At 47.0% G+C, this 20,943-nt stretch overlaps 1 protein-coding gene across 1 annotated transcript; it reads right to left on the bottom strand.

The window, feature by feature from the left end:
• Positions 1 to 5,484: 5,484 nt before the first annotated feature.
• Positions 5,485 to 12,538, bottom strand: ACP6 (acid phosphatase 6, lysophosphatidic; the record flags this gene model as incomplete). Its single annotated transcript, XM_084292447.1, has 10 exons — positions 5,485 to 5,625; positions 5,913 to 6,078; positions 6,296 to 6,391; positions 7,727 to 7,827; positions 8,578 to 8,710; positions 10,267 to 10,354; positions 11,168 to 11,247; positions 11,880 to 12,010; positions 12,111 to 12,239; positions 12,332 to 12,538. 10 exons carry the CDS (start codon positions 12,536 to 12,538, stop codon positions 5,485 to 5,487), a joined length of 1,272 nt encoding a protein of 423 aa, XP_084148573.1.
• Positions 12,539 to 20,943: the final 8,405 nt, after the last annotated feature.

Here is a 20,943-nt window from a genome sequence, read left to right as displayed (position 1 = left end):
CTTGCGAGGCGCTTCTCTTTGCTTACTGCTGGACAGAGCTTGGTTTTCCTCGGAGTGAGGTCTTGCTTCTGAACACCCCCGGGGATGATGGTTATGATCTTTCTTCCTCAGTTTATCGAGGGTCAAGGAATAGCTGAAGCCCGTCGTCTCTGCCGCTTCCTCTTGGCGAGCATTCACAGCACTCCAGGTACGTGGTTTGGAGCTTCCCCGCAGCAGCGACGTCTGCCTGCCGAGCGCTGGAATCTTGACACTGTGCAGGCTGCTGGGGCTGTGTGTCCCCCGGGGGCTGCGGGCTGGTGGGCAGGGTCTCTGACTTCTGTCGCTCGGAGGCTGAGGCAGCGGGGAGCGGATGAACTTAAATCACAAAGGTGAGGGAGAAGTCGTCGGTGAGATTTTTATCAAGACAGCCCTGCTGAGTAAATTGTTGCTTTGCTGCGGTTCTCATCGATTGCTTTCTAATCCCCTGTCTCTTCAAACTTGCCTTCTGAGAGAATTTCAGCAAGCAGGTTTTACGGTTTTGTCTATGAGGAGTGAAAGACTGGATGCTAGAACATCGATCGCGAGTTGAGCCCCGCTCCTGGAGAAGACCAGGAGGTGTCAGGTCTGCGGGGAAGGGAGTGGATGCCTGTGCATGAGAGCGTTTGGGAGTTAACTGATGTTTAACAGGTGGAAAAAAATTGCTGTCCATGGCCAGCTTACCGAAGTTTTTGTTGCTAGTGTTACAAAATGAGGGAAGCCGTGCCCCTTTGGAGGCACTCAGTCCTCGAAGCATTCCCTTGGCTGCTTCTGAATTCACCTTTGTGCTGTCATGCAAATTTAAAATGATTTTGGGTGAGAATTACTCTTTTGACAAAGTGTAGGATGTGTGTTGTGGTGCTTCCCTCTAATAAGACAAGCAGCGTGCCTGAAGCACCGGCTTGTCAAGATATCAGAAAGAGCTGACAATGACACAGTAAGTGTTATTTCTGTACAGAGGAGTTACCTTTTCTTTAAATGGTTGCACAGCTCCCTTTTTAGCACCTTGCACGGGAACTGTCACAGTGCAACCTTTTTAAACGTTGCCGCTTCTGCCACCACATCTGACTATTTTTACCATGCTGAACAAAGCAAACTTGATTGACGTAGTAATAAGCTGGAGTTTTTTTAAATAATCTTCCTGGCTGCTTCCTGTGCGTGTTGAGGTGTTCTGAATAGCAAAGGATTTGAGGTGTCTGCAGCTTAGTGGAGAAGAATTAGCATAGGAGGGTCACTGTCTCAAAGCCAGTTGATAGCGAAAGGATGCATTTTTAAGATGCTGGGTAATTGAAGTTCCTTTTCTTCCCATCTAACTTAAAATGCTGGCATTTAGTATCTTAGCTTTTTCCTGCAGAAAATGCAGAAGATTTGGGTTCTCCTGAGTCCGTGTGGATGCCCTTAACCTCAGGGGTGTTGCCTGATTCACACCAGGTAACTGACAGGAGGTTCAAAGGCTTTAGCTGGATTCAGTTGGAAAAACAACTTGGTAGATGGAGGCTGAGCTGCTTGGCTTTACTCCAATCCCACTTTTCCCCTTTTTGCTTCCCAAATGCAAAGGCTTTCTAGCTGCCCGCCTTGCAAATTCACCTTGGGATCTGTAAGTCAGGCTCTGCTCTCTCCTGCTCATTTATCTCCCATAGTAGCTGTGACTCAGCTCTGGTAGCCATGGTGCGCTTGTAGATGGAAAGTGGGGTTGCCATTTTTAGTTTTCTTCCTCTCCCCCTCCTCTCTCTTTCTTTTCTTTTTTTTTTTTTTTTTTTAAACTTTCAAATCCTCCTCCTCCACCTTTGTTTGAAAGAATGAAATAGACTTTATTCATACATGCTTGGCTGCTCTTCCTCTCTAGTAGCATGGGAGGAAACAGTCTGCTGTTCAAATTATCTCATCCCAGATGGCTGCGCAGCCGGAGCGCGGAGAGACTTAAAAGGTAAAGCCAGCAGATGGTGAACTTCTGAAACGCAAAGTAATGTGCCTGCTAAATCAAAAGTTTAAAATATTTGAAATCTGCTTGTTTTAAAGTAGTAGACTGTTGCGAACCGGTCATCTGTGAAGTATGCTGACAGTCTTAAGCACTGCCCAAATGAATTTGAGCTTTGTACCTGTGGTAGCTGGCTAGCTAATCTACCAAGGAACGTTACAAGCAAGTCGCTGGAATTACCAGTTAGTGCTGACCTCGTGGCGGTACCTAACAGGTAATGTTTCAGAAAACAGACCGATGCATGGAGATCTGATCTGCATCAGTCTTGACTGGGATTTGAACGCTGGTGGTGCTTCTGGTACAGCCTACATATCCTGGCTTGGAGTAGATGTGAGTAACGGGCTCCTCCCGAGGAGGATAAACGTGCACCTGGAACGCTCCTCAGGCTATCAGATCTTAGCATTTGTTGTGCCAAAGTGTTTGGGCTCTTACAAATACAGTGTAGACACAACTTAATTTTGTAGTGGGTGCTATGTTGACTGTCTACTATGCTGGCTTTACTCTGATGGCAGAAAAGGCTACACTTGGTGGCTTTCTTCTGCACTCAAGGTGGTATATACATTCCTCACACAGCATTGGCAGGGTATTGGCTGAAACCTGTTCCCTATTTTGCTATTTTTTGAGGAGAAATGAACAATATTTGATGTAGGCCAGTGTTTAGTAGAGTGTGCTTCACTGTACTGATCGCATAGTAATCCTTAAGCTAAAGTCTTGCTTATGTGGGCTGGGTCATCTTCATGGTGGGGTGACCTCTTGGTGAAAGATTCTTCAGTCTTTAGGCAGTCCGTGTAGTTTTTGTTAATGCTGTTCGTTGTGATAGATGTGAAACACCTAGCTTTATCGTGCTGTTTCTGTTTAAGATTAAAGCACTTTAACTGGAGTGGTTTTTCAGGCCTTCACTCCAAACCCAAAGTGCTAGCTTTGCTACATTGGCCTTATTGACAAATGTACTGAGCTCGATATCCCCTTGATCTTGACTTTGAAGTAGCAAACCTTCAGTGCTCATGGTCCTTCACTGAGAGAATTTAGGTCCTCATGACTTGTTATACACTTAGGCTTTAACCTCATGGTTGATTTCGTTCGAGTTGGAGCACGAGGCAGGAAAGAAAAGCAGCGCTGTTTCGTCTGGAATACTGGAAACGTTAAGATAGGCTCTTTTACACGAAGTGAAAATAAAACCCTACCTTTAAGTTGCCAGCTTTGCTGCCAATTTCCCGCTATACTAACCTGGCCTGAAGTGTAACATAGTACATGAGGATAAATTTGCATTACAAAAGGAAGAAAGGCCTTTGGTTTGACTTGACTGACCTGAGGTAACTGCATTGTATTAAAGTAGCCAGGGAGGCCAACTAACTTGGGTTACTTCAGGTTTATAAGGGAACCCAAGGCTGAACATGTTAGCTCAGTTCAGCACTACTCTGAGGGAAGTAGGCCTGTTCCATAGAGATGCATTGGTTCCTTAGGAAATTATGGATTTCTCGATCGTAATATATATATTATCATTATAACTCTAACTCTTGATAATTGTATATATATATATATGTTTAATTCCATGTTTTCAGAAATGCCTTAGCTCTTCTGTACTTGCAGTTTGGCACTTGACCTTTAACTGTGTCCTGCGGTCTTTGAACTCTTCCATTGTCCCACCAATCCCACTTCCAAAATCATTACTTGGGCCTGCTTGGTCAGAAACGCGGCTCCTTCATACTGGGGGCTGCTCAGCAGGCTTAGACCAATGCATGGTCTGAGCAGTTTCACACCAAGGCCGAGGTGGGTGCAGAAACAGCTATGAGGCAACTATGAAGGAACCTGTTCACAGAGAAGGCTTCTTCTAGCCACTGCCAAGAAGCTGGCCTGTTTTTCTGAGATCTTCTGTTGGTACCAAAATGTACGTTACTCTGCCTAGAGCGATTAGATTATTTTAATGGGGTGAATGCAGTGCCCTCTCATAATCCTGTTTGGGCTTGTGCTGCTCAGTTCAAGATCCTGAGTTTCTAGCCTGTTTGCTGTTCGGTGTTGCTGGGGTGTGCTTGTGGCTCTCGTTTCAGAAGGGATGTGAATTCCTGCTTCCTACTGATACAGCTGAAGCCTCTGGTGATGTTCCCCCATATCCCCGTTCCCAAGCCATCCACACCTTGCAAATAACTTCCAATTGTCTACCTCATGTCTGCATCACGGCTCTCCAAATACTTTATACCATGCAAAAGAGAGAGCTTGACTAGAGCAGAACACGCTGTTCTTAAGCAAGGCCACTGATTTTTCTATAATGGCATTATGTTTTTAGGCTGCATAAAGAACTTGGTGGAAAATAACAATGTTTTGTTTGCTTTTTTGACAGTTTCTAATAGCAGTTCAGTGAGACCTCCAGTGATGTATTTAGTATTCAAATTATTCTGTTCATTGTGCACAGTGTCAACATGTAATTGTGGTGGGGGCAGTCTAATGAAAGAGTAGAGGTAAATCCAGCCCACGCTTCGCAGGGAGAAGGTAGTCTAGTGCCTGCAGTCACATATCCATCAACGACTTGCGCTTAACATCGCTGCAGTCTGTTTTCTCTAAGCGAGAAGGGGTAGTGCAGAACAAAAACCGCAGCACCATTTTAATGAGTGGTGCCCCCATATTTTTAGCCTTTATAAATCCCACAAGTAGGATCCAAGTTTTATTTACTGTGAGGATTTTGGCAGCATCGTGGTCCTTAGTATTGTTTTATAGTATAAAGTGTTGGCATCTCAGCTAGAAGTACTTCTGTTGGCTCTGCTGGTAATATTCCTGTTTCACCAAGTGCAAAACAGACGCAGCACTGCCCAAAGCTGCAGACAGCAGCTCCCTGGATTTTCTCTTTTAAAGCACTTTAAGCAGAGTTCACTCCAAGTGCATGTTCCTGCACTGAGCCCACTGTGGTTGTTTTGCATGTTCACAGCAGAATTTCCATAATTACAGGAGTGCAGGGAAGAGCTTTGGAGGCTTCCTGTCCCTTTGGAGAGGTTTTGTGTGCACAAAAATGCCTTTGAAAAGATGGGGTGGCTAAACGCTATGCAATTTGGGAGGTTCATCTGTATGCGGAGTAAATCTCTGATGTGACAAAGGGAAGGGAAAGGCAGAGCAGCTTCTGCAAACTGCAGAACCTTCTGTGAACTGTCACGTCAAAGCTCTTAAGTCTGGTAGCACAGAGTGAGCTGGGCTTCATCCCACAGTCCCTGCATATGAGGAGCAGTCGCTTTCTGGTACTCCTGAAGCAGCAGGGCAGTTTAAACAGGGCTGTTTTCAGACTCTGTGCCTTTGGATGGCTATTTCAGAAGTGAACTCGAGCCATTCTGTTATGCAGCTTCCTTCCTCTAGCTGCTAACGGTGAAAAGTGACACTGTGCCACCCTGTGTCTGGTCAGAAAAAGTTCCCTCATCTGAAATAGCTTTAGAATAGGGAAGGCTAGCAAGAATATAAGGAAAAACAGTCAAAGATTGTGACAATAAACCGTTTAATTTAAGAACTATTTACGAGTCACTTTGCTGATTCTCTTCCACTTGAGAGCACAGGTTATTGTATTCCTCTGGACTGACTGAATACTGTGAAAGTACTTCTAGAAATTCTTCCAGTGGGCAGAGACCTGCTCTACATCCTTTCACCACTTGCTCCTGCAAAGGCAAAGAGACAAAAATCACAGATCTTTTTTGTTGTTGATCCTGATGCATTCTTCAGCAGGGAAATATGCTAGCCAAGGCACGTCCGTGCATAAATTCGTATTGGATCTAGAGCCAGCTCACCAGAAGAGATGCCTTGGCTACTATGGATGAGCTCTAGGTGTCTTACTTTATCTGGCTCCATAGCATGACCAAAACAAGTCTCGTTTGACAGCTTTACACAGATGTGTGTGAAAACAAAAGCTAAGGACATGTACAATGGGCTTCCTGTGGGACCTTACCTCCCCGTGGTAAGACACGCGAACAAACCACTCTTTGGACTGCCGGTGCTGATACAGTTCCAGGGTCACATCCGCAGCGTAAGAGGGCCACTTGTGATCAAAGGTGCCCAGGGCCACCAGGAGAGGAATAAGGGTAACGTCATGAGAAGCATAGAGAATAAGCTTTCTGATAAAAAAAAAAAAAAAAAAAAAGAGGAGAAAAAAAGAAAAAAATCCTAAAAGGTTTGCTGTGTTTCTGTGGATAGCCAGTATTGCTCATGCTTTCCCTAGTCGATGAACACTCATTCTCTTTACTCACGCACTCAATATCTTTCTGAACCAGCTTTTCACACTGGCAGCAAGTTGGAATTTACAACGATTAGAGGGAGAGATCTGCCCTGTACCTGGCCTTTTCAGCTGGAGATGAGGAATCTGCTGCTTCTGTAATGTTCTTCTGTAAGGTATAGAAAAGGACACCAACACACATCTGAAGAACTTCTCTATAAAAGAAGCAGAAATAAATCTACTAGTTTTTTAACCTTTGAATTACTTAATTTCAAATGAACGCCTGGAAACCTGCTTTTCCCTCGCAAATTGTTAATGTGTATTGAATGTGGCTAAGAACTATTAAATGTGATTCCTACGGTTACTTTTTATTTCAGCAGTTGCTTAGTCACCACTGAGATTCCAGCGCGACTGCAGATTGGGAGGGGAGAAGTGCTAACAAGCCAGTCTCACAAGATGTGGTCCACATAAAGGAAAGGCCAGAAACTCCTTGATGTTCTCTATCCCATTTTGCTTCACCTAGTTGTGATCCTGGAAGCATGGATTTCAGCCAAGGAAGATGACTGTAGCTGACTGTGAGTGGCCAACCGAAGTGTCTGGAATCCTTGGGGTGGGAATAAGAAGAAAGCACCTACATTTACAAAATACGTATTTTTATCTCTGTATCAAACAAAGAGGAGATCTTTTTGACAACTTCTGGTGTGAAGAAACTTAATAATGAATAACTTCCTAACTGGAAATGGAGTATGGTTGTGACTGTGGCTCTCTGGGCTGCTGTGGGACCAGGGGAAAATCAGTCATTCAGTACCTGAGGTCTCCAACACAAGTTAAAGAAAAGGCTAAGGCCAAGTGTCCTAACAGAAAGGGCAGTCCTGTGCCACCATCTGAGAAGCACATGTGACTATGGCAGCTGTGAATAAATCTGGAAAGCAAGCTGCTGCTAGGTTAGCAACTCAGCCACCTTTACAAATTACTGTGAAGTAATTAACTGCATGTAGCAGCAGATTCTTTTGCAAGTCATTACACGTGTGCAGGGCCTGGCATCACCTTTTCCACTAGCATCAACACTTCTCAGCCCAGCTGTGCAGGTGCCAGGCCTGGGATAAACGTACCTGGGTGGCATTCAGACTGTAGTTGTGTGCCTGCAAGGACAGCCTTGCTTGTGCAGCCTCAGCACTCAGGCTTGAAGCATCTCCCATGCTCTTCTGCTTTTGCCTGACACAGGTTCACTTGAACAGCTTTGGCAACTGAGGCACTCACTGCTTACCAGTGACTTCGTACTGTTCCTCGGGCATTACTTCTTCCACAGCTACCAGCAAAACGGGACATGAGCCCACATCTTGGCCTCCTCGCTGTGGACTTCCTGACTCAAGGCCTTGCACTGAGATGGCCGAGGCACAGACCTCACGAGGGAGCAATTACCTCTGGTGGGGAAATGGGGCAGACTGGGAAGGACTTCTGAGCTCTGCCACGGTAAGCTAGCGTAGCTCATCCACCCCGAGTATGCTAGGACAACCCCGCAGGCTGGAGGCACGGGTACAGGCAGTCACCTTGAACCGTCTTCCAGAAAGAAAAGCAGCGAGTCAACGGAGCGGCGCTCAACTGTCTGCTGGAAGCTCTTCAGCACAGGGCTGCTCGGCAAACCATGCGCCTGCAAGGAGAGGAGGTCACGTAACAACGGGCTCGCCCCTGTCTGAGCCAAGCCCGAAGCCACACAAATGACAGCCCGCAGACACTGGCTGTGCATGTCATAGCAGCTGTACCACTGCAGGCACTGCAGTATGCGTATCAGGAGTTCTTTTATGGTTTTTAAACACACGGACTCGCTCCACATACCAAAAGGACCCACATCTTTTCTTGAGGCTGTGTGAGGTGAGTAAAACAGGCCTTGAGCTATTCAGCTGACAGCTACACCAGCAAGCCCAATGACACGTTTTTGCTGGAGCTAATGGTATTAAGGGGAGGTACAAATATGCCCAGCTCCCTTCCAGTAGCAGAGGCAATCTGGCTCAGGGCCGGCATGCCAGAACCAGGATTAAGATGATCCTGTTAGGTGCCGACTGCCAAAAAAAGGGAAAGCACTTTGCCATTACAAGCGCTGTAATGGTGGTAACCAAGGCCCAGCCACCCTCTGAGCTCTACTGTGTTACACCTGTAAGAGATACTGGATTTCAAGGTAAGAACATAAACGCAGGAGGTAAGTCTTCAACCATCCTAGAAGAAGGCTGGCTCTGTATCTTGCCTTTTTAAAAAGGCTGTGCCAATTCTATAAACTTTCTGAATTAAATACCCAATGGTATCAGTCGGCATTGACTCCTCCATTGTTCTCTCCATATGCACGGGGACAGGGCAAAAAAGGGTATTTCTTTCCATAACAGCATGACAATGCATCTCAGCTCACCTGCTCGGCATAAAGGTTATCAAGGAGAAGAAAAAAGTCCACAGACTTATCACCATCAATACCCATCTTCTCCTTAATTGTTTTCAAGTCATCGGAGATACCTGGCTGTAGCAGAGCATTCTTCAACTTCTGCCTGTCAGGGGATCAGGAAAAAACACAAACGAAACAAAAACTTTTCACACATCAGACTTCCTATACCTCATTTTTTTTTTATAACCCCCAGTCCAGTGGAGATGTCTCACAGGGCAGAGTGGGAGCACCGCTGGATGCTGAGGGATTCCTGATGTTGGGAGTCTCCCTGGCAGAGAGGACAAACACTGGGTCTGAGTGTCAACAGTTGGCCTCTGCTCTCATGGAGGCGGGGGAACAAAAATTAAGATGAGATAGTAACATCTCCAGAGAGGAGGTTCCTGCAAGCAAAGGCTCTGTATTGGTTAACAACCTCTCCAAGGCATAGCCTTTAACTGCCTCATGGAAGGAAAGAGCTGTGAAGCTTCGAGATGATTTCTGTATGGTGTGTGAAAAGGGAAACACCTAGGTACTCACTGGTAGCTTAAATTCATCCCTGACTTGGTTAGAAGCCACCTGCCCTCCTACACTGATTTGAATTTTATTTTTAAGTGTTTAGCTGAGACTAGCAATGCTAGCCAGATACTTCAAGTTAAGCATTTTGCATGTTTGTTTTTTTTGTCTGACTCTGGTCTGTTGGGGAAGAGGTGAGAGAAAGCGTTTGTTTAGGAACAGCTTTAGTTTCTGTTTTGAAATCAAATTTGAAAAGATTCTGGCACAGGCAGACCTTTAGGCTGGGTCTGTGCTGCTTAATGCAGCTCAAGAAATCCACCTCGACTTGGTTGCAAAATGTGCAGTCAGGGGGATGGAGGGAGGGAGCAGAAGAGCTGGCAGTTTACTCTCCTTTGGGCAAATCTGAATATCCTTTGGCTTCCCCAAGCTGCTTCTGTGGGCCGTCACCTCACTGCTGTCAAGAGCAACCTGTTGCCTGCAGTGTCGAGCACTATGTCATGAGCTTTTACAAAGGAATTCCGATAACCCTTAAATAACTTTGGACAAAAAGACACTAATGTATCATCCAACCAAACTGCAACACGTCTGCCTTGTTGTCTGGTTTCCACCTGGTGCCCAACCTGGCATAAGCATTTATGGAGTGGCTGATTCCACAAACACGAGCGTCCTTTTTGTGGAGGATGTTTTTAATTTTATTTCAATAGTCTTTGTTAAAGGTGTCAAGGCTAAGTATATTCCTGTTTCTTGAAGGTATAAGCGTGGCAGGAATGTTATAATAATCCCCAGACGAGAAGATGAATTTAAAAAGGAGGCCCAGTGTGTTCACACATGAAAGGCATGGTAAAGGATGCAGATGACATTAATGCTGGCCTGCAGCAATGCCACAGAATAGCTGTACATTACCTAGTAATGAGTGTTTGCTAGTCGTACGCTAAATTAAATTACTCTTTCAAGAAAAAAATGTTTTTTTTTCTTTCTTTCTGGTGCTACTGCTTGATATGTGACTCTGCTCACCTTGTGTTTTACACAACTGGCTAACCATTCCCAACAAACAGTAAGTGGCAGGGGAAGAAATTGAGAAATGAAAAGAAAATGTGCTGTTTTAAATTACTACTGCTCAAATGAAACAGCAGTGAAATCATACGGGGAGGCACGGCTGGCAATTACCTGCTCAAGCATTTCAGGCGCTGGCAGTTGTGGTAATTGGGGTAGAGGATTTCTGAGCTTGCATCATCAGTGACAATGACAACAGATTCTGTGGAACGAGAAGGAAGCTTCTGTGATCACTAGTGCATCTGCATGTCTTTAGACCGCTTTAATCACTCCCCCAGTCTTTCTGCTCAAGCCTACTGTTGTCAGCTAGCAATTCCCACTGAGCTATCACCTGCAGCACAATCCACTCTGCTGTTTCTGTTCACTTCGCGTTTATTTCCATAGGGCTGTCTGCTGTGTACCTTATAACACTTCCTAGTTGTGCGTTCATTTCTTTCCTAGTGTTTGCATGTGCCAAACATCAGTTCCTGTGTCACGAGGTGTAAGGATCTCTAGCAACATCACTTTTGGTATCTGTTCCTGAGGGAGCAGAGGTAAGTTCTTCAAAACCCAGAGCGTATTTCTAGGACATACAAGTAGTTGTCAACTGTTGCATACAGCTGAAAGTTACTCCACACACTAAACTCGTGAGGGATCCTGGTACTCCTATTGCCGAGATACTCTGATTTCTCTAAGAAACTTTTCTCATATGTGGCAGTGCATCTTGTGAACACTGGGCCTGGACACTCTGCCCTCTTGATTCTGAAGTGCGGTTAACGCAAACCTCCTCAGCAGGTCTGAACTTGCAGCACTGATGGCAACAGATCCAAGCTGAGCATCGGCAGTAAGCTACGCAAAGAGAGGGAGCAAGTGACAAGTTGATAAAGAACACACAGGACAGCACGAGGAAGAGGGCCAGAAGCAAAGAGCTGATGAAGAAGCAACAACCGGGAGCCAGAGAGAGTCGGGATGTGAGAGGTGTGTGCATCTAGGGAAGACTGATTAAGGAAAGGTACTGGTCAGAAGTCTCCCCAACCTTCTTTCTGCTGTTGGTACAGCCCAGCCAGCAGGCACCGTGTGGACTCCAGGTTCCGGAAAATATTAGTGGAACGGACGCTGAAAGAGAGAAAGCAGCCTGTGAGGTAGCACTTTCTCCTTCACGTGGACAGGGCTGCAGCTGGGGAGGACTCGCTGGAACCGAGGGTTCAGATTTCACTCTGGCTTTGGAAACCTGCGGTGGGATTCATCTCGCCCTGCTATGGATACCTTAAATACAGACACCTCTCTCTGAACTACCATTTAACTTCCCTTCAGAGACAGTGAAAATGATGAACGGGCACTTATCTGTGATTTTATCTCATCCTAATCCAGACACTCCCAGCATTACTGATGTGAGCAGCGGGGGTGCACTTGATCTCACTGAACTTTAGTTATTTCATCTACAGTGAGTTCAACTGCGCTCCAGAGATGTCTGTTCCTCTTCAGTCACCACAAAAGCACATAATGTCAGTGGCTAAACCTCGGTGCAATGAATCCATCCCTAGCTTCCCTCCCAGGACTGCCGGGAAATCAGATGCTTCGTGTCATGAGTGGGATCTCACGCTGGGCTCTGCAGACTGACCGGAGATGAAGGCCCAGTCTGCTATGTGAGGGAGAGATGTCCGCGGTCAGGAAGCTTCCCTAGCGGAGGGGTACTTGCCAGGAGGGAGGAAGCAAGGCAAGGTCCAGAAAGGTACCGAGAGACTCACAGGACTTCAGCGGGCTTAAAGGTCGGCGAGAGAAAGTTGGCTTCTTCCACGTAGCTCCTCCTCAGCCTCTCCCCCAGGGCAAACATCTGCTGCATCCCCACCGTCGTCAGCTGCCCCGCGATCGCGCCGCCCTAGGTACAAAAAAGAGGAAGGGTCGGCGTCGGAATGGGGAAATAAACGAGCCTGGGGGGGGGGTGGAAATACACAGGGGGAGCACTCAGAAACCCTCACCTTGAACGTCGTCTTCTTGTAGTTCTCCTCGTAGGGCGAGGGCGGCCGCGGGCCCCCGCTCAGGTCGGTCACGGTGTAGTCCAGCCGGGTGCGGGCGGGCACCTCCAGCAGCCGGGGGTGCCACTCCACCTGCCCGGGCACACAGCGCCTCAGCGGGGCCACCACGAGCCCCGGGGCCACCACAGCCCCCGTGGGGGCCACCCCAAGCCCCCCTTGCTCACCGGCGCCGCCCCCGGGAGGGGCCGCAGCGGGGTGCGGGCGCCGTGCCGGAACAGCACCTGCACCAGCCGCAGCTCCAGGGCCCCGCTCTCGGCCCCCTGCCCCTCGGGTGCCGCCCCTGCCCCCCGGCGCTGCTGCCGCGCCCAGAGCCCCATCCCGCCCGCCAGCCCCAGCCCGCCCAGCAGCCCCAGCCGCCGGCACCAGCCCATGGCGCCGCTCTCCCGCCGCCGCCGCCGGCCGCCGCGGGGGGTGCCGGGAAGCCGAGTGCCCCGCCCAAGGCGGCGGGCGGCGGGGGAGCGGCGCGGGACTACAACTCCCAGCGGGCACCGCGCCACCCCGCTCCTCCCTCAGGGAACAGCCCCCCTCCCCGCCTTATTTTTCCTTTATTTAAAATAAATAAATAAATAAATAAATCCTGTGAGCGTGTTGAAGTTCTCGTGTCCCCGTGGGCTGCCTCACCAACTGTAGGGAGCTGTGGGGACCAGATCTGGGGACCACATCTGGGGACCGCCCGTGCATCCCCCTCGGCTCCGTCACTGGCCGCCCCCTAACAGCACTGAGGGGAAGGGGGTTTGGGGCAGATGGTGCCTTGTGCTCAGGTCTCTGGTGGCAACGCTGGGGTCCTTCAGTCAGCTCATAGCGTGAATGTAAGGGGAAAAGCCCCGCTGGTAGCGCTCCTCAAAAGGAGGCACCTCACTGACAGAAGGGCTCGGTACCAATACTCCCTTGACCCCACAGCCTTGCCAGCTGAGGTCTGCGGGCAGTGCTAAAGATGATGCTCCCAGCTTGTTGGTGGTGCTGGTTAAAAGAAGGGATTTTTCCACAGTGAGGGTGGTAAACAAGTTCTCTTTAAGCATAGGTGCCCAGCTGGCACCAATCGAGGTACTCCTGGAAGAGAGCAGTGGTTGCTGAGGCAATCAGCTGTGCTACTTAGCATCTTTTTAGCACAGTAGCTAATAACTGGTAGCTGTGGGAGCTAGACAGCTGTGTATCCACAATGCCTTTCTTGGGCTTTATAAAGCAGCAGCCAACAGGTTTCTGTCTCCTCCATTCCTATGAATCTCCAAGTTCAAGTGTTTGTGGTGACATCACTCTGACATAAGTAATATTTCTACCAAGGAATAAGCTGTTTACCTGTTTCTTAGACCAGATCTACTTGGCTTTGACTCATTAAGGTATACTGTGTTCCTCCTCATGCACCCATCCTGCCTCTACATGTATGCTATGGGCCCTGATATTCCTTTTCCCCTAGGCTTACTCTACTTTATCCCTACTTTACCCAGCTCCTCTTTCTTTCCCAACTTCTTTCACGCCTACGCTGATAGCTCTTGATGCCCTCCTTTTCCTGGTTGCCCTTCTGCTCTGTGTCTCTCCTCCCTGCTTCTCTTCCCTCTTTCAGGGTGCCAGCACTTTAAAACACCGTAGAGTTTTAAACTCCTTTTGGACTCTAAAGAGTTTTAAAATCAGGGATATTTAGGATCAGGAAAAGTTTTACAGAAATTTGTGATGTTCGTGAAAGCTATGAATCAGTTACTTTATTGTCTGTAAAGATCAGTTCTTTAACTTGTCCATAGGGAATTGCAGCCCTGATTACAGTGCGTTCACTATCTCCGTCTTTTAGATTTTCCCATTTGGAAACAGGCTTTGTCTGTGGGAATTGGTGGAATGTGGTCTTTGGAAGATCACACATGAAAAAAATGCTGTGAAGACTGGGCCAAAAAAGGTGTTTTCAGTAAACAAGGCCCTAGGGAAAGTTCCTGACTGGAGATTGATACCAGGAGATACTGGTGTCTCTGGGACCTCCTAAAGTGTCCATGGTTTTTGACAAGGGTAAAGGTGTTCCTTCTGTGCTCCACTGTTCTGCCCTCCCTTTCTTTGGGAAGAGTCTCGCCTCCTCTGTTTCCAACGCTTTCTATTTCTGCTTGGTCTGAAGTGATCTGTTGGCTTTCTGCTGTTTGCATGCTTTCTGCTGCTTTTCCTTTGTACTATTGCCAAGAGCATGCCCCAAAAGACACGGGGCAAACAGCATCAGAAAGCTATGCCTAACACTTAACATCAGGGCCATCATCATGGCTGCTGACCAGGTCCATCTGACCAGGTTTGCTTGGCCACGTTGAGTTCAGAAGCTCAGCAGCTAGTGCAGGTGCTGCTTGTGTTGTCTGGGGCCAGCTAGGACTGTGAGGATGAGAGGACCCAGTGGACCTTCCTGCCCCATCTACCTCTCCCTGGCTCCCAGCTGTCCCGCTCTCTGTTTTTCCCACTGAATGCAATTAAAGAAATCCTGGAAAGAGACACAAGATTGTTTCCCTTGGGGCTGACCCTGAAAGAAAGAGGAGCCGTGTGTGGATACACGTGGTATAGGCGCCAGGCTGGGAAAGAAGCACAGTGCGGGCCAAAGGAGGGTGTCTGTCAATGTCTGCTTGGCAGGCCCGGCATTTCCTGCTCCCAGGGGGACCTGCTGGGAAATCGCATGTGGCCCCAGTCACCACCGCAGCTCAGCGCTTGCCAGATTTTAAAAGCAAGTATCCTCAAACCAAATGGCATGATTCAGATGGAAACCGAAGGCAAAGGCAAATAAATAATTTGGAAGAGCTGGGCATAGGCAATCCCCTGGGTGTGAATTCTGTGGATGCCTTTGTCAGTTCCTGGGGGTGATCCAGGCACAGCTCGCTGGCCTTCTCCTGGGCAGGAGACTGGCACGTGCAGGGACTCACGCAGCTGGCACGTGCAGGGAGCAGGGCTAAGGAGCAGCAAGAGCGAGCGTGGAAACCTGCACAAAGGGCAGAGGGAGGAGACGCTGCAGGCAGTGAGGGTGGCACAGCCACCAGCTCTGCCATCCCTCTGCAGGTGGGGGAATTGGGTGATCTTGGTGGTGTCTCGAAGCAGTGCTGTTCCTAAAGGGTTACCTGAGTTTCCAGAGTATGCAGCTTGTGAAGCAGAGGAGCATGGCCATAGCAGAGATGAAAAGATTACTGCAGAAGCCAATAAAACAACAAATGGAGAAATCAAGCCTGAATTGCGTGATGTGGGGGGTGAGGGAGGAAAAGATGCTGTGTGGAGAGGGAATAGAAAAGGTAGTTAAGAGGGGGGAAAGAGAGGGGAGAGAGAGAGATGACGTGATGTAAATGAGCAGAGGTGGAACAAGGGAAGAGGCTGGCAGTGCCTTTATTTGCATTCCCATTCTAACCTTACGCTGGAAGAAAACCCCAGTTCCTGTGAAGCTGTGAAGACTGGGACTGCGGTGTCCCTCCTGGGGGGATTTGACTGCTGCCAAGCAGCATTTCTGTAGAGATGTATTTTAGAATACACCATGCCACAGCAGGCGTGTGCAATTAGAGGAGAGCTCTCCAAAATAGCAGGCGGCTGTCGATTTTTTAGCAAATGGTGTTGCCCCCCCCCCCTTTTTTTTTCTTTGTCCAACTGTGTAGAAATTTATTCTAAGATGCATCATCTTTACAGAAACATTTTCAAAGGACCTGTTATTTTTACCCTTCTGTTGCTTTTTGTGACCAGATGAGGAGCAGAAGGCTATTCCAATGACCACTGTGGGTGAGCTTCGTTTCTCTGGGGGAAGTTAATGAACTCTAACAAATAAGCAAGTTTCAGGAACTTGTGCTCTCTGAAAGCAGAGTGCAAATTTCCTCCTGGCTGGAATTTAACCAAATTATGATGATTGCTACCTTTGCAAAGTATTACTATTCCTTTCATTTGCCTTTTTATAGTGCTCCACAAATGGATCGCATCTCAGAACACTCCTGTGTGGTAAACTTGCATTCACATCCACATTGTCTTGAAAATAAAAGTGATTCGTAGCGAGTTTCAGTTTGACCAAACCACACAGTCATTATGTGGCTGATACATGGATAAGTTATTTACTCTGTTGTTTGCTTAAAGTTCAAGACCAACAATCATGATTAGATTTTTTTTTTTCTCCCACATTGTGCATTGAAATTAAGAAGTGTTTAAAAGATACCCACCAAAGAAACAATTTAGCCTGACAGGTTCCAGTGTTTCATTGTTTCTTGGTTTACTGAAAACCTGAACAAATGGCTAGAGCTGTTTGTGGTGTAAATCAGAGATACCACAAACAATCCTCATGGTAGAAACACAAAGAGAATTTGGACACCCCTCAGGTAGATGTTATTTCTTTCTTTTATTTGCTGAATGGTAAGGGTCGGAAAATAGTCTTGCATTGCCTCTGGCTTCTCTGCTTCCTTTCCAAGAGCTTTTTGCTCAGCAAGGGGAGCAAGCTGGAAAGGTTCCCCAGCAGCTGTGAGCAAGCACGGGCTGCAGCTGCACTGGGAGCGTGGCAGTGAAGCTGGCTGCCACAGGAGGGTGATGTACCCAGGCTCGTGTGAGTGTCCAAAGCCAACCACAAACAGCTAATGCCATGTGTGGTGTCCCCTGCTCCAGTTTTGTGGGGCACCAGGAGGGTCTGTGTGCAGCAGAAAGGGTCAAATCTTACTGTGGGTGTTTTACTATCCTGCCCAATACACCGTTCCAGCAAATGTTTGCATGGCTGGCTCTCCAATTGTGTACAGAAGCACTAATTTTCACTCTGGAGTCTTGAAGTAACAGCAGCTAATCAGATCTCAGGTGCTGTGACCAGCAGGTCTCCTCTGTTGTAGACAATGATATGTGCAGTATTCATGTTCAAAATTACAAACCTCTCTTTACAATGCAGCCACAAGAGCCTTCACCATATGCAACGGTGGTGCTAATGGTGATATCTCTGTCCTGCGAGGATCAATGACCACAGCATCTATAATAAGCTAGTCAGTCTGGGCATGTAAGTCTGTTGCATTCAAAAAGAGGGGAAAAATATTTATAAATTGTTCGAGTATGCTATATTGCTTCCCGTGGAGCTATATCACTCTTGTCTCTGCTCCAGTCTGTCTGTTGTTGTAAACCTTGCAGCCAGCTGCTTGGTGAGCAAGGCAGCTCGGGAAATGTAAAGAATGTCTCCACTCCTCATTTCTGTGATCCTTTGGGGTGGAATTGGCAAAAATAAACTCCTAGATGCCGCCACAGACCGAGCCCTCCCCACAAGGCATGGTTCATAGTATAGCCAGACCCAGTACAAGCGTATGGATCTATGAATCTCATCACTTTTCCTGCATGCTTTCACATCACCAGTTTACCTTCCTTGTTTTGGTCAGCAGTGAAATGGTGTGTGCTGATGTTTGCAGTCATTGCTTTAGTTCTGTATTTGGGTAGGTTGTCTGAGACAGTTCTGAAAGCTGGAGTCACAGTATTTAGAGTCAGCATCATAAGGGCATTTTCAGAGTCATTTTTTCTCTGGGTTCAACAAATAGCATGTCAGACAGTCAGTTTTTTCCATGTGCCTCTTGCACGGGACCATGTGATTTTCCCTCTCTTTTCCTTATAAGTTGCAGGCTTAGGCATTTGGTCATTACGAGCAGCAGAAGCCGACTATGCTGGGTGGCATGCTGGTTGTGGAGGGGTTTGTCCTTGGTTTCTGAAACCTAGTGCAAAAGATGCGCTCCCTGCCTTCTGCTTTTCTTTTGTTCGAACTTTGTCATCCTAAACTGGATGGCCTGCAGCCATCTGCTGCATTTGGTAGTCTGCGGGATCACGCAGACTCAATTATGCGCCTCTCTGGCATAACAGCAGGACAGTTTTCTCGTCAGCTTTAAAAGGGTGATTTCTCCATGGAAAATGAAGGCTTAGATAAGGAGGAATCTCCAGCAGCAGGCTCAATAAGCTGTTCCCAGCTGCATCAGATGAAGTCTCTGTGCTTGCATGGCAGAGCTGCCCTGGGTGTGGTGGGAGAGCTGCCAGGCACTCGCTGCTGCTGAGCTGCTGCATCCCGAGGCTCAGTGCTCTGGCACTGCAGCAGATGTGCTCTCCTGTGGCAGCACTGAACTGTTTGGCATTTTTAATCTTTGCCAGCTCCTTTGCTTTTTGTGAGTATATATTACATCAAAAGGTTGGGGATGATATGAAGTTAAAGGAGATGGTGTAAGTATAGATGGTTCTAGTTACTTTTTTCTAAGCAACCAGAGGAGAGGGGCTACAAAGAGAACATTTTGAACCTTACAGTGGGTTCCTAGCAAGTTAAGCTGTTTTGTTACACTTTCATACTCATACAGAAGTGACCAAACAGTAGGATTTGTATGTGTGATACAACCTGTGATGTGTCTTCCACCTCTTGCAGAGTGGAGAGACCTAACTGGAGCTGGGGTGAGTTGTTACCCATTTGTATTGCTGCAAGCTTAGGTTAAGTTTTGAGATTCAAGGGCAGCTTCCCGTTTTCTTCTTTACCTTCACTGCAGGTGGCAGACCTGCTGGGTTTCAACATGTGGTCATCCAGATTGGATGTCTGACTCCTTTTAGGTTGCCCGTAGGACCCCAGTCTCTTTTCTCTTTTAGGATATGCTCCTCTTTGCTATCTGAGGATGGGGACCAGCTCAAGTGGTGGGTTTGTCAGCTACAAGAGGGGAAAAACCTCGTCTCAGGGACCCATGCTATTTACATTCAAGGCATTTCTGGTCCCACCAGCTGTTCTGTGTGTGTTATTTTCAGAAGGGCAACAATCTGTGGGAGGTCAGGAGGGTGGAATTGTGTGAATTCAGCGGGTGAAGGAGATCAAAACGCTTGGAAGTCCTCAGGCCTCATCGTGACAGAGAGTCAGGATCCCAGATGATGATGGCTTACAGACTGGGAGAATTTAAGGAGAGCTCTGAATGTGCTGCTTGTATGGCTAGCAAGGGCTGCCACGCTGGGTGTTTTTTAGCTGTTTTCAAGAGTCATCTGTGTTTACACTGCTGGCAGGACCACCTGTTATTTATTGAACAATAATATATATGTGTGTGTGTATAAATTGCTGCATTTCTGCATTTATTTTTAGCCCTTTCTAAAAACCCCCAACAGGTTTCAAAGATGCTGTGGATTGTAAGTGGTGCCTGACGGCATTGCTCACATTGACGGTTGTCAGAATTTTCCGTGATAAATCTCTGCTTTGAAAGGCTTATAACTCATCCTTCTATTCTTGGTCTTGCAGCTCTCATATCCTGGGAAAACAAACCTTTTTTTTAAACTGTGTTTTTCCACACAGGTTTGTGAAAATCTTTTTTTTTTTTTTTTTAATTTGGCCTAAATGAGACCTTTTCCAAAGCAGGTATCGTGTCTTGTCACTTTATTTCTCAGTGCCTAATTGCAACTGTGTGGCAGGTCTCTTTAATACATTTCATACGGTCAAATGGAAAACTATTTTGCGTATCAGACTGACATAGACACTTGATAGTGTCTATCAGTAAAGAGGCAGCAGCAGTAGGCTCCCCGCACCATCCCTAATCAAGCACAAAACCAGCTGCATTATGGCAGAGGCTGGGCAGCCTCTGAATGTGGTTTTGCAGAACTGTAGGGTGAATGCTCCTGGAGTACTAGCAGAGGGATGAGTTGTACCATGTTCTTTATATCCTTTAACAAAGGAGGTGCATACTACTTATTACTGGAAGAGAAATCCAGTAGGAATCAGCAGCTGATGACTTTAATGAAGAAATACTGTTATTCCTTATTAACTTTATGGTTCATATGTTCATAGTGTCTTCCACCCATGCAATGCAAAGCAGTTCTCAATTGTAAATCTGTACCATTCCCCAGTGAAGTCCGGTAATTATGAAGTGAAGTCTTATAATATGAAGTCATTAAGATTTCTAGTGCACACATAGGAAAGACAGTGTTGTGAGGAGATCTAATGATTTGTCCTGGTGATGCAGCAAATCCATGGCAGACAGAGAACAGCACACAGGAACCTGAGTCATGCAACAGTGCTGGAAGGAGTGAATTGTATCTCTTGTGAGGGTTTTCACAGCTTTTTGAAAGCTGTTAAAATGTTAACTGCAAGTAATATATTTGCTTGAAGATTGTAGGTGATAATTCAAACCATGAAGGTAATGAACTTGAAACTGGGTCCTGACACATTAGGAGAATTGTGGAGGGAGCACTGGGAGCTTGAGCTGAATCAAAGTTGATATAATTTCACATGGAGTGTTCAGTAGGCCATTCAAACACAGATTATTTTTTGGCACACAGCAAGGAAGGCTGTGAGGTAGTGAAGTACATGCAGAAGGGCTTGTATGTGCAAAGTCTCAGCTGTTTCTTCAAATATGTTATTAGGTATTTGAATTAGGGATACAATCTTTCTTCAGGTCTTGCCTGAAGATGGCCCATCATGGTTGCAAAAATGTTGCTATTACAAAATGGAAGTAGTGCTACACTGCTTTTGTGCAAAGTACACAAGTACCTGCACGGTGCCATATCTGTTTTTTATTGCAGCTCCAGACATGGGGTTTAACCTTGGACATTGTCCTATTTGTCCTGCTTCCCTTGTCCATCTTTCACCTATCTCAGGCCATTGCATTTCAGTAGGATCTCAGCACCTTCTTAGGGGTAGGCAAGGGCTGCATTTTCCAGATGGATTTCAGGCAAAGAAAGGTTTATTGTCTTGCTGGTTGTCACACACACACATCTTGATGGAGTAGGGACCGGAGGGTGCTCTCCAAAGTTTTAGCTGGGTGTCTGAGCCTCTTGTTTTGGCTCTGTGTTATCTCTTGTTGCCATTCTGATCCCATGTGGCTGTCAGCTGTAC

This window comes from Netta rufina (assembly GCF_964035555.1).
Source record: "Netta rufina genome assembly, chromosome: 1".
Classification (NCBI taxonomy): Eukaryota; Metazoa; Chordata; class Aves; order Anseriformes; family Anatidae; genus Netta; species Netta rufina.
Note: the sequence above shows the minus strand (reverse complement) of the source record. Positions and strands in the feature narration are given on the sequence as shown.